The sequence below is a fragment of the Phoenix dactylifera genome, chromosome 5, assembly GCF_051530095.1.
Source record: "Phoenix dactylifera cultivar Ajwa chromosome 5, Ajwa_hap1_PhDact_Kaust_v1.1, whole genome shotgun sequence".
NCBI lineage: Eukaryota > Viridiplantae > Streptophyta > Magnoliopsida > Arecales > Arecaceae > Phoenix > Phoenix dactylifera.
Window position 1 is genome coordinate 37,190,272 of NC_143194.1, and position 13,019 is coordinate 37,203,290.

The following is a 13,019-nucleotide window of genomic DNA, read 5'->3' on the forward strand; positions in this document are numbered from 1 at the left end:
CTAGTTTTTCAAAAATCTTTTTTGTAGGGCTTGACACTAATTTCTTCTCGTATAGATTGTGGGCAAATCCCTGGATGCTCGGCAAACTAGATTAATTTAGGGAGAACGGAGAACGGAGGTTTAGCCGTCTCATGCCCACAAAATGTGCTCTCATGATTTACATGTTAGAAAGATCTACGAACTAGACTTAGGATGGCCTCAACTGATCCTCTTCATCTTTTAGTAAGTTGAGAAATAGGAGCAAAATGTGTCCGCTAGGTAAAATGCTGTGATCTGTGTTGTTTTTAAAGTTTTAATTGAAAATAAATCAAAGGCCAAAAGGTAATGTTAAGTGACCAATTTGACCAATCAAGCAAAAGTTATTGCTAATGGAGAACAACACCAAAATGCATCCCCGCCAACAGAAGAAGATAGGACTCTTTACTTTGCGGCTCGGTTTTGTCATTGTGGCAGCGGTTAATGAATGTTTGATAATGCAACTAGTCTCAGCATAATAAATAAGGAACAATTAGGGCTCGTTTGGTTCGCGGGAAGTATTTTCCCTCCTAGGAATATGATTCCTGGAAATCATATTTCTAAGAAGAGGATCCCTAGGAAAGTACTTTTGACATGTTTGGTTAACCATGGGAAAGTGACTAATTTCCAAAGTGCTTATGTTTGGTTGACCATCCACTTTCCTAGAAAAGTTATGTATAATTCCTATTATGCCCTTAATAAAAATTAGGTCTTTAATGCCTCTTTAATGCTTCTTTAATGCTGAAGGGTCTTTTTGGGAAAAAATAAAAAAGGAGTGATTCCCACCTCATGGGAAAGTAACTTTTCCATGTTTTTCATGGGAAAGTAACTTTCCCATGTTTCTCATGGGAAAGACTTTCCCATGAAATGTGGGAATCATATTCCCATGGGAATACAAATTTCCCATCTCTCTCCTTTGAAAACTCCAACCAAACAAGAGGCATTTCATTACTTTTCCGTTGACCACACTTTCCCCCCTCCTTTTCCTGCGAACCAAACGAGCCCTTACATTTTGATCCTTTGGACTTTCAACCATTTGCACGGACCCCCTCTCTCCTTTAATGCTTCAGTTAATCCTTTTAAGTTTTAACTTGACTCAGTGTCACCATTCCCCTCGTCTACCCCACGGTGCTTATAAATTATTGAAATGCCATTAAGAGTAATTTGAATCAAAAGTTAAAAGGATTAATTGCTGAAAACCAACTAGGTCAAGAAATTATTTTCTGCACCGCACCATCCATGCCTGCAGCCAATCACAACCAACCGTTCCTATGGCTTCCACTCAGCAAGTGCTTATATTATTGCATCGCTATAAAAATGAGCGGTTATAATTCATGGCATAAAAAGCCAGATATCTAAAAAATAATTTCTCGAGTAGATGAAAATATAATTTTTCTTAAATAGTAAAGCTCCCAAAATTAGGTGCCTTTTCCCGTGCATTAGCATAGCTGAAGATGGGTAATGTTAATGGTCATGATGATGCCACCTGATTAGCAACCAACAAGCTACAAACAGATGCACTGTTTCAGATTTTCAGGTCTCTGGAGTTACAAGAGGGCACGACGATGAGATTGCACCATCGTAGGAGCACTGTAGGCAAAGTCAGCTTTCGTTACTGCAAAGCATAGCAGAAGAACTTGATTGCTGAAAGGAGATATTGATACTCTAGGGGCACTTCAATTAGATCCTAAATACAAAAGGGCCCAAATGCATATTGGAGTTTGATTTCAATCGCAACTTCCCTCTCCTTTACCAATGGGAGAAATAAAGCCCCAAAGATTTGTGGTCAAAAGAACTTGATTTTTGCACAAGATATTAAAGTGAACAGATAAGTTTACCGATTAACTGCAAATGTCTGTCGTGGTTTATCATACAGATGACTTTGTCATAGCGTCACAAGATAAAGAACTGGTGAGCAATTTTGAACATTAAAATCATTCATCATCATGCTTCCCTCACCGAGCTCGCTAGATAAAGGTTCATAAGTATTCTCTGGCTGCCAACTTTGCTGCATGTAGACCTGAACGTGTAGCACGAAGACCTGAACTAGAGGAAGATGACAGCCAGGGTGATGAAAGTCACAATTGTACAGACCAGTGCCTGAAAATACATAGATAGCTGAATTGGAACATAAATTGAGGGAAGAAATTAAAATAAATACGAATAACAATATAAGATGGCTGATTCATGATCTTAATAAAAATATGATGGGCCTCTCTTCTGGGCCCGTTTGTTCTTAAAAAAACAAAAAGAAAAAGAAAGAAAGAAAGAAAGAGATGGCTGTTTTCTTTTCAGAAAAAATGGAGATTGTAATGGAAATTCTGGCACAATCATGGAATGAAAGTCAAGTTGCTTAGTGTAGAGACATCAACAGATATCTTCCCTCTCAACTCCAACTTGTTTGGAAAGCCTTGATCTCCTCCCAAACAAGATGGGGTCAAGAAGGAAGATATACTTCGATCCCATCAGTTGTAAGATCAACTGTCCAGCTAATAATCAAGAAATAATTCCAAATAGCAGTGGAAATATCAAATAATATAGCAGAGAACTTTTAGCCAGCTTGTCAGCACCCCTGTAATCTAAGGAGAGGTCCTGGGTCAAACCCTGAGGGTGGTATTTCCACCACATTTCTCAAGAAAGAACAAAAGATGGTATTTTCCCATTATTATCCCTCGGACCTCATTGTAGTCTGCAAGAATCTCCTAATGCTTCCAATGTGATAGCAGTTATCAAATAAGGAGTGGTTTAGTAACTATCAAATGAGTGGTTTCAACTTTCAGGTAGCTCTGTCAAAAATGCAATATGCTAGCTATTTCAAGGATTATGATCTTTTCTTGATGCTGTCATATCAGATCAATTGTCACAAAGCATTCTTAACGTTTTTATTGATAGTTCATTAAAGTTGTTGGAGGAACTGCCATGCTTAGTGTTTGAAGAGTCATTAAATAAATAGTGAAGTGTTTTACAGTGAAATAATCACTTCTTACGGGCTACATAGAGCAGACATATAGCTTTTTGGTAGCTATAGGAGGGAAAGACAGGTAATGATTTTGCTGAACTGTGTCTGCACGTGCATGTGTGCAGTGCATGCGTAGGTGCATGTGTGTGTGTGTCAGAGAGAGAAAGAAAGACGGGTGGATTGGGGTTTTTTTTTTTTTGTGGGGGGGGGGGGGGCGAGAGAGAGACTAACAGCAATTGCATTAGCAGCAAGGCCAGATCGCTCTCGTGGATCTCTGTGGTAGTAGCTGCACAAGTACAGAATTGCAGCACAGTACCATATCAACGGGCATACAAATCCCAAAAGCAAACTGCAAAGGAATGGTGTTCTCATGAGATCAATGAGTGAGATAGAAGGAATGATGGGGGTGAGGAGGTACACTTACGAACACCATCCTATTCCACAGCCGCAGCATGGGAGGGGCTTGTCAAACATAGCCAACCGTGGGTCCTCTTCATCATTTATCAATATATACTTCCCACCACAATCCTTACGATCATAAGACTGCCCTGCATTCACTGTGAGATATCAATCAGATACAGCATTAAACATGATGCCTCGAGGTTTTAAAGATTTCATAGCACTTCAGTAATTCTAATAAAGACTAATTCCAAGTTTCTAACAATTGGATGCTTTCGAGGTGAGGCTTTTTCCATATTCTCCAGCAGACTAAAGCATCACTGCATTCCTGCTTCAAAATGCATCCATGAAAGTTAAATTGGCTGTATTGCCATATGAAGGTGGTTAAGCTGAAATGAAGTTGTATTTAAAGCATGGTTCATACCAAACCGTTTTTAGGGGTCACAAATGATATTTTATAAAGAACATTCCTTACTAGACATTAGCGGTTTATGAAACTATTATAGGACTTGGATCTACTAGTGCATTGTCTACGATCAGGCTAAGAAGAATTAGGTGAGATGTCTCTATAAAGAAATGTCCTAGGCAATAATTCCATAAGAAGTCGTTCAGTCCCATGAATGACGAATCAGTTTCCAGTCCCACTAATCACTTCTCCTGAAAGCAAGCATCTATGACCATCAGTTCACTACAATCCAGTTAGCTTATTTCATTCAAAATACAAGAAATTAATATTTCTACATACATATATATAGAGGAAAATTATTAGGTTAAGTAGGTGCTAGTGGAAATTTTGCCTATGATTCAATCTAAATCTTTGGGAAGAAAACATCATCAAGGTCCTAAAAGTTGCTCATAAGTTTGCCAAAGTGAATAGTAACAAATCAAACAAATGACAACAGATGCCATTTGCACCATTGACATCCAAAAACTGCCAAGAAAAATATAAAAAGAGAGACTATGTAAGTCGGTTAGAATTATATATCTTATTCTGCAGTGATCCAGAGCAAGATTATTGGTAACAGAATCAAACTTGTCAGCTCCAGTATCTTGGGTCATTAGTGCAAAATTATAATAAACGAAGATTAATAGGTAAATAAAGCATAAACCAGGGGAATTAAGCTACCTTTATCCATCTATGTCAGGAGTTGCTTAGTTGGTATATCACAAGTACATCTTAACATCCTTGATTTTCTGTCACCTCCAGTTACTGAAGTCCAAAAGCATGGCTGCAACCTGTTAGTTTATCAAAAAAAAAAGTTTCACATTTATTTTTGGAATGATCATGAAGGAAGCTGAAGTGTGTTCTCCAACAAAAATAAGCCTGCTCAAATTATGGTACAAACAAAAGTATTCAGAACGGAAAGAGGTAATGGTCAAGCAAGTACCATGACATTATAAAAATAACTGGAAGACAAATGATCAATAGCATATTCAAATTACAAAAAAGATAGATGAATGCAATAATTTAAGAATTTAATCCAATTCTTTATGATATGTGGTCCAGAATTTAGAAAAAAATTCTGTGAGGACCACTTGCAAAATGCATATTCAATGTTCGTGTTTGAATGACCTTATTTCCAATTGTTGAAATCATCTTCACAGGATAAGGAATCTTAGCTTTGGAATATCAAAAGCACATACAAGAATATCACCCGTTATGAAAACAAATCCATTTCAGTCACCAGGGAGAGGTTTTTAACATGATAGGATTGCTACCTATTTGACATAAACTGAATAGACTTCTAAAGATAATCATCTAGAGCACACAATTCAGTTGCAGTAGCTGGCATCAACATAATATTCTGGATCATATAAATTCTGGCTTACTCGCACAAGTCTATGGTTGTAGGGATATTGAAGCCAAAGCAGAAATTCAGAAAGCAAATTGGATCAATTAGAAAAACTGCATCAGAACATACACTAAAGGAAGAAGGATAAGCAGCATGAAGTCACAGAAATAAAAGGTCTATTCTTATACCCATCTGTAGGTATTATTGAAGAGTTAGGGCATCATAGATGATGAGAGCTCACTCTTTTCATAAACACAAAATGAAATAGCTATTATTATCTTAACATATGTAAAAAAGTACATACACACGTACAGGTTATAAACCATTATCTAGCCAGCAGGACCATGCAGTTTGAAAAAGCAAGGAGAAGACCTGCTAATCCTTGTTTGCTCAAAGTTGATCAAATGATGCATAGAAGCTATGAAAACATATCTGGTGTTCTATAAAGCTGACATCGTCTATCCTAATTTGAGTGCAAACTCTCTGACTATTTCTTGAATATTTGGCTCCATGGCTCTCACAGCATTTAATTCTATAGAGCCCTCATCCCAATTCAACCCCTTCACCCTCTCACTCTCTAAATACTCTATAACATGCTCTATTTACATAACAACTTGGAGAGGAATGACAGAGTGCATCAATGAAAATAAGAGTTTAACGACTTCCCAACGACCAAAAAGACCAAAATAAGTAGATAGGATCAGAATAGAAAATCAAACACTTCAACCTCTTTAATCAGTAACAGCATGTGTCAAATTCTATAAGCATAAAAGAAACAAGCCCATTTGAGATGCTCTGTCAACTTTGCTAAGATTTCTAAATAAAGATCAATGCACTCTACTAATGTTACAATATTCAAAATATCTCACAGCAATTTTTTAAGTTTTTACATAAGTTACCACTTTATCCCTTTTTCATCAATACCATAACACAGATCTGATCTCCTTTTCTCACAACAGAAAACTCTGGCAGAACCTAATGGTCCTAACAACTTTAACACTTCAAATGCTCCAACCGCTCCTTTTATGGCAAAGATTGCTGGTTCAAAATGAAATCAAACTCAAAATGCACTGTATATACATTGACTGCTTAATGTAACATAAGCAACACAAGTGCATAATAAAGCGTCAGTTGATCAACAACAAAGACATCTTTTAAAACTCTTCCATTAGATGTCAGTTGTGTTGGCATCTGATATTATGCAAAAAACTGAAGCAAGTAAATTGTCCCAGTTTGTTTTGTTTTACGATGCTTTTTTCAGTTTTCTGGAATCAATTACACTTGAGAATACTACTGCAACTAGCATTAAGGCCAACTATCATTGATAGAAGAAACAAAGGAGGAACCACTAACTGAAAATGTTTTTTGGTACCAGGTTGTATGACTCAATCCAGGCGACTTTGGATAAATATTCTTGAATTAAATGGCATGCTTGGTGAGGTTTCAGTTTGAATAAATATTCTTTTCAGTTTGAACAATGTAGTAGGGATTGCGTAGTGAAGTTTCAGTTTGAATAATGTAATAGGGATAGCATGGGAAGTGAATAATGTAACAGGGATAGCATGGTGATGTCTATTCTTTTCCTTCCAGTTTGAGGTTTCCAATTCTAAAAACCCCAGGAAATTTAAAGATATTAGACATCATAAACCTTGCAGACTAGTCATGCTAGGGCTAATCTTAAACAGTATTAATGCCCTAACTCATTATCCATTGTTTCCATATTATGCCATCCTTCAAACCCCTATATTCCTGTAAATCACACACTATCAAACCTATCCACCAAACACCACATAATAATAACCAATAGGTCATATATTTCTATTAGTTCCTAGCAAAATACTTTTTTGTCATTCTTTCCTATAAACAACTAACTCATCTCAACTAATGTCTCATTCGCACCTCTTTTTGCCTAACCATTCTGTGACCCTGGATGTATATTGAACTCCTCTAATCTTTCTACTTTCCTAGCTCTACCGAATGCCTATCATAAGATTCTAGTCAGTGTTATGCTCATCCCATTTGCATAAACTGTCTTTATTACATAATGCCCGAACATGCTGAACATTGTCATTCAAGATGCAGCAATTACAGCACTCCAGAACCACATCTTCATTTCACAAGTCACTCTAAATCCATTGGAATCATGTTGATTTTCTTTGAGTTCTTTTGTCTCACCATTCTTTCCAGTAAAATTTTATGAACCTATCTTTAACATGCAAATCATTCCAGTAAAATTTTATGAGCCTATCCTTAACATGCAAATCTTTATAAGTTGCACAGTCAGAGTTATTAGCAGTATTTCATGACCTTCTTGACAATATTCTACAGCACTATATTTCCAAGATTTTTTCCTTTTCTGTTTCTAAGGCTTTTTTCCTCCATTAATCAACATAAGATGCAACAAGAACATTGCAGCTACCTATTTTTTTATATGTTGTGCCACTGGATTCTCCATAACACACTTAATAGGGTTGGCATAACCTTAATGGGCTATGATTGCAAGGTCACAAGGGGAAAAAAGGAGGGGGCAAAGAACAACGGAGAAACAAGAACAAGGGCAAATTGGAACCCATGGAGGAGAAATAACTAACGCCCGCTAAACAAAATATTTAGACCTTGTTTGCATGTGAGCATTACATATCCTGTGATAGAGTAGGTGTGCTGGTGGAAATATGGGAAAAGATCATGAAGAAAAAACAAAGAGAATGGCCAATCAAGAGAAACTTTTGAACTTCAAAACCCAAAAATTTAGGCATAAGATTTAACATCTTTTTTTGAAACTTACTATCTGAGAATTCAGGGATACATGTTTCTCTCCAATCCATGTTCTTCTCCTCCATAATGCTTCCTTCCCTCATTCCTTCTCACAAGTTTGAGTGTTGTTAGGTAGATAAGATAAACAGCCATAACATCATGGTATGCTGTACCGGTCGGTACTGATCGGTACCGGACGTACTGTATCCGTACCGATGGGTACCGGTATCGGTACGCCAATGTCGGTACGCTTGGCATACCGCATACCGTACCGTACCGATACTCGGTACGCCTATACTAGTGCGACACTGGTACGGGGTTCGATACCGGTACGGCGAACCTGCCGCCATCCAAACAGGGCCTAAATCAATTCATAAGAAGCTGGCCAATCAAAAACTTTGAACTTCAAAACCCAATATTTTAGCGATAAGATATATGATCATCTTATTAAATTTCCTATCTAAAAATTCAGGGATTCATGTTTCTCTCTATCCTATGTTCTTCTCCTCCATAATGCTTCCTTGCATCATCCCTTCTCTCAAGCTTGAGTGCTGTTAGGCAAATAAGATAAACCTCCATCCAGACAGGGCCTTAATCAATTCATAATATTTAGTATTCCTCGAAGATGATTATCACATATCAGCATTAACAGGCCAAGGTAACTTCGAAACTGGAAACAAAAAAACTATAATGTACTGGAAATCAAATAATTATTTAACTAATTCTCTGTTTTAATAACAGAAAAGCAACGTAAGTGTTTCTAGTATGACACAAACTCCTAAGCTCACCTTTCTCTCGAAGTTTTCACTAAATTTAGACCTTCATTATGATTGAATTCATAAAAAATAATACTACAAGTTATGAGCTTCAAAGTTAGCTTTCCAATGCATGGTCCGCCACCTTAAAATTAATGCATGCCTATGAGTTATTCCTTGGAAAAACAGTCACTATTGATCTTCTATTTGTTTGTCTTGCCTTAAGACTATGAGCTGATCACCATATACATTCAAGCGAAAAGAGGTAAAAGTAAATGAAGACAACTATAGTCAATAAAGGCAAGACGTATAATATGAACAGTCGAGATAATGAAAGAGCAAGAAAAGCCAATAGATGTGAGATAGCCTGCATGGAAGGACTTATTAAAAGGATGTGACCGGATTATCAGATCCATATAAAAATTTTGTACATAAGTTGGCACAGGGTTTTTGCTTTAAATCAATCTTGCTCATCTAGTCTCCCCAGTCATAGGATTGGTCGGCCACAAATATGGTTTTGGAATTTTATAAAGCATATGTCAAAATGTTACCTTTTCCTCTCCCATAAGCATCACCTCCAACCTCATTTTGTTAACTCTCATAAAATTACCAGGATGCATCTGAATAGCAACAAAGTTATTGAAGCAGATTTGATCTTAGAACCTCCCATCTGTAAAGGGAAAGTGCAGGGTAAATTTTTTTGTAGTTCCCAAATGGGTATCACCATGATCAACTTATCTTTCGCTATTGAGTCCTTCTCTCCTCCTTTAGCGTCCCATATATATTGAGGTCAGCCGACTAGATTGACTACCAATCAAGATGCCAACAGAAATTCCCCTTGGATTATGGTTCTTCAAGTTTCTCCTCCACTACATCTCGCACACCCAACATCAAAGTGATAATTGTCCATCTTCAATTAATCCAGTTTTCTAAAATTACTTCTTATTGACTTCCTACTCGGTTAAATATATATAAAAGCTGCATATTTTTAGTAGGTAGCTAGTACAAATAAAATGACCTCAATAACTAACAATCTAGACCTGATCTGCAAAAGCTACTTCGAGTCAAATAACATCTTTTAATTGAAATTAAGATAGAGATCGAGCCACTCATTGAATCAATTGAAGCACGTCAATAGGATCCATACTCCCCTAACCTGTCCAAGGGGGAGGAAAACAGAAACCACTCAACATACCATCAGTTCCCATTAATTTAAATAAAGAAAACCGCCAAAAAATAGAAAAAAATCTCTACTGTAAATTACCACCCAAAAACGGAAAGGATCCCACCGTCTTTGATGCGAATACAACATAAGTTAATCACCATATCCATGTTTAGAAAAACAAAAACAAACTCCCAATAGCTCTAGCAAAAGAAACCCATTGCAGAAGCCCCACAGAAGAATCAAGACTTAATTCAAAACAATCAGACCGAACTCTCAAACTTCAAAAGTTTTTCTAAACCCAAATTCCTCGAGAACGAGACCAAGGCCCGAAATGGAACTCGATGCAAGTTTTTTTTTAAAAAAAATAAAAAAGCAATAAAAAGCGAGCAGAAGGGACTTACCTATAGGAGACTGAGACGAGGCCCAGGAGAGGAACCCGGAAGAACGAGAGCTGTCGCCGAGAGACAGAGAGAGAGAGTTGGCGGTGCCTTCTGTGGGCGAAGGCAACGAGCGGGGGGACTTTTGACCCTCCGTTTTCTGACGCTTTTTGACGTCATTAGATTTTTGCTATTCTTTCCTTGGGTTTGGGGTTTACACTCTCACCGGTGAGGATAAACTTTCGACCGCTGTAGTAATATGCTTAAAGATTCGGTCTCCGGTGGACGCAAGGCCACCGAAGGCGCTGACTTCGAAGCAGAGCAACAGAAGGGAAGCCTAAGGCAGTGACCGGATTCTCCTTTTCGGTCAGATCGCCGATCGATTATAAATGCCCACCGTTGTGCAATTTGTCACGCCTCCGCCCACTTTGGGGCGTATAAAAACCATTGAGTAAAATTACAGAGAGAGCCTTAAACATTGGGCTAAGCTTAAAAACACCATGCAAACGTGCCTTTCCGTTCGTCTCCGTTTACAGGATCATCTTATCGTGGTATATAATTATATTATGACCAAATTAGCCTTCAGATTATAAAAGGATCCACGGCTGGATCACCAATCACAGAATGACGTCGCGGCTCATCTTTCTTCATACGAATTCATGTATGGTTGCTTTGAGATATGCTCAAGTTGATGAATAATTCTGATCATCCATTGATCGCTTTGAAATCTATGTGGATGGATGAATAAAGGAGTTTCGAGCACTCTGAAATCTATGTAATGGATGATCCAAATATTCATCTGCCTGCATAGATCTCAAAGTGATCAATGGATGATCGGATCATTCATCTATCTGCATATCTCGAATCGATCCAAATATTCATCCACCTGCATGGATCTCAAAGTAAGAATAATCCGAATATTCATTTGCATGCATAGATTTTAAAGTGGCTATATGGGTGATCCGACTATTCATCCATTTGCATAGATTTTAAAGTTAAAATAGGCCTTAAAAAAAAAGGAGAGAGCATTTTCATCAATTGAAGCAGCAAACTAGCACCTTGGTCCAGAGTTGAAGCGCCAATTTAAAATAGTTTGCAAACTTGAGGGACTTCTTCAAACTTTTTAAAATTCGTGGAGTGTCCTCGACATTGGCATAAATTGAGAGGGTTTTTTTGTAACTTTATCAAAAAATAATCTATGTCTGCCGTCGTACGCTCATCTCATCCGTTCTCCGTCTGCGGGCCCGATGTGTTTTTAGGATTAATTAACTGCTAAGAATTTCTATGCGCATCCATCCGTTGAAATGCCCGCCGTCCTTCCCAAGACCTGATCTTAAGGCAGATCCGCGGGTCCGAAAAGTTAGAAAAACAGTGCAAGGGAAACGCAAAACCAGTCAGTTCTGATGTTCTGCCGGAGAAGTTAAGACACGTACGTACGTCAACGAAGTTGGTGAGGTCCTACCACTGTAGATTGATTAGTTTCCTATTTAAAATAAATGAGTGGCCCATGGAGTGGCAGATTAAATAAGAGAGGAAGTATGTGCTCGACGAGATAGCCAGAGAGTCGTGTACTCATGCAAGTATCTGTTCCAAGGGTGGACCAAGAACAGGAGGAGATTGATAGGAAGAAAACAAATGAAATTCATGTTTTATGACAACTAAATTTAGCTGGATCTTTTGGACGGTGTGGAAGCTTTCAGCTTACGGACAGCATCTTTGTTTAAAGATGTTATATTTTTTGGCGGTTTATGAATAAATGATGCATGGGAATCATGGCATATCAAGGTGGGACAAGTTTCTTGTTAAATATTCTTTCTTATTTTAATAAAAAAAATTCTAATACACAAGCAATGTGCTGTTATATCTCACCACTACGTTAAACACCTAAATAAGCAACTCTTTATTTGCCAAATAACACCCTCTTCAACTCAGAGACTCAATTGGATAAAAAAGTTAGATTTGGCTCGATTACACTATAACAGCCCAGTAAAAGTGGAAGAACACAAGTGTTTGGGGATCCGGAAGGTGAAGATGGAGGGAGAAACCCCTTATGCAACTTTGTGCGACGTTGGATTTGTTTCAGATCCAACTTCCGAAGTGCAAGCTTGTGTTGGCTTTGGCTTAAAACTCCCTTTCCACAATCTTTTATTGGCACACTAGTTGATACTTATGTTCTTAAGGCTAATCACAGTTCCTACAGCTGAGCTTATCTCTTTTTGTTGGCGTGTCAATCTAAACATAATCTATGCATTTCCAAGTGTTGAGCCATAATAGGTCTGACATTGTGACACTAAATGGCTGTATTTAAATATACTAGCTAGGTAAGAAAAATCAAAAGTTTGATGACGCCATATCACCATGTTCCCTTAAAAGAATTAAAGCTTTCTTTGTCCAGAAGATATCAGGCCTCTTTCTTCTAGTTTGAACTTTCTCTCGGTTTAACAGTGGCATATGAAGACAGCCGGCTCCTGGTCTCACTCTCAGCATGTGATTTCTTACGCTTTAAAACGAAGAGAGAATTGCCACAAGCCTACATCAACAGTTGTCGCAATATATTGCTTAAAAGTAAACCTGAAACTATGCTTGGTTCAGGTATAACCCAGAGTTGCCAGAATAAGACTTGGAATATACGTCAATTCCGGGAGGAGAGCAGAAATGGGCATTTTTCCGAGAACGATGCACTCTATTGTTCCTGCCACTTTTTCAAGCTATTCCAGCTAGGATAAGAAACTCGGCGAAACCGACACACGAATAGTTATTCCAAGAATAACATACATCCCTATTCCATTTTTCCTTATTCTG

General features: G+C 37.8%; 1 protein-coding gene across 5 annotated transcripts; it reads right to left on the reverse strand.

Annotated features, from left to right (window-relative positions):
• Positions 1-1,830: 1,830 nt before the first annotated feature.
• LOC103720810 (large ribosomal subunit protein eL20z-like) lies at positions 1,831-10,399 on the reverse strand. Of its 5 annotated transcripts, XM_088722700.2 has the most exons (6): positions 10,242-10,393; positions 9,227-9,831; positions 4,500-4,609; positions 3,399-3,531; positions 3,206-3,323; positions 1,831-2,115 (listed from the first exon to the last, which is right to left on the reverse strand). In XM_088722700.2, the coding sequence occupies exons 3-6, from the start codon at positions 4,507-4,509 to the stop codon at positions 2,062-2,064; spliced, it is 315 nt and encodes a 104-aa protein (XP_088578826.1). In that variant the 5' UTR covers positions 4,510-4,609; positions 9,227-9,831; positions 10,242-10,393; the 3' UTR covers positions 1,831-2,061. The 5 variants fall into 5 exon arrangements, with proteins under 5 accessions (XP_088578826.1, XP_008808931.2, XP_008808927.2 ...); XM_008810709.5 differs by lacking the exon at positions 9,227-9,831 and having other exon boundaries at positions 3,399-3,522; positions 10,242-10,399; XM_008810705.5 differs by lacking the exon at positions 9,227-9,831 and having other exon boundaries at positions 10,242-10,399.
• Between the last annotated feature and the right edge of the window lie 2,620 nt (positions 10,400-13,019).

Coding starts and splice junctions, on each gene's coding strand:
- LOC103720810 (XM_008810705.5), bottom strand. Junction 3,324..3,398: donor TGTGGAATAGGATGGTGTTC/GTAAGTGTACCT, acceptor ATTCCTTTGCAG/TTTGCTTTTGGGATTTGTAT. Junction 2,116..3,205: donor TTGCTGCTAATGCAATTGCT/GTTAGTCTCTCT, acceptor ATGTATTTTCAG/GCACTGGTCTGTACAATTGT.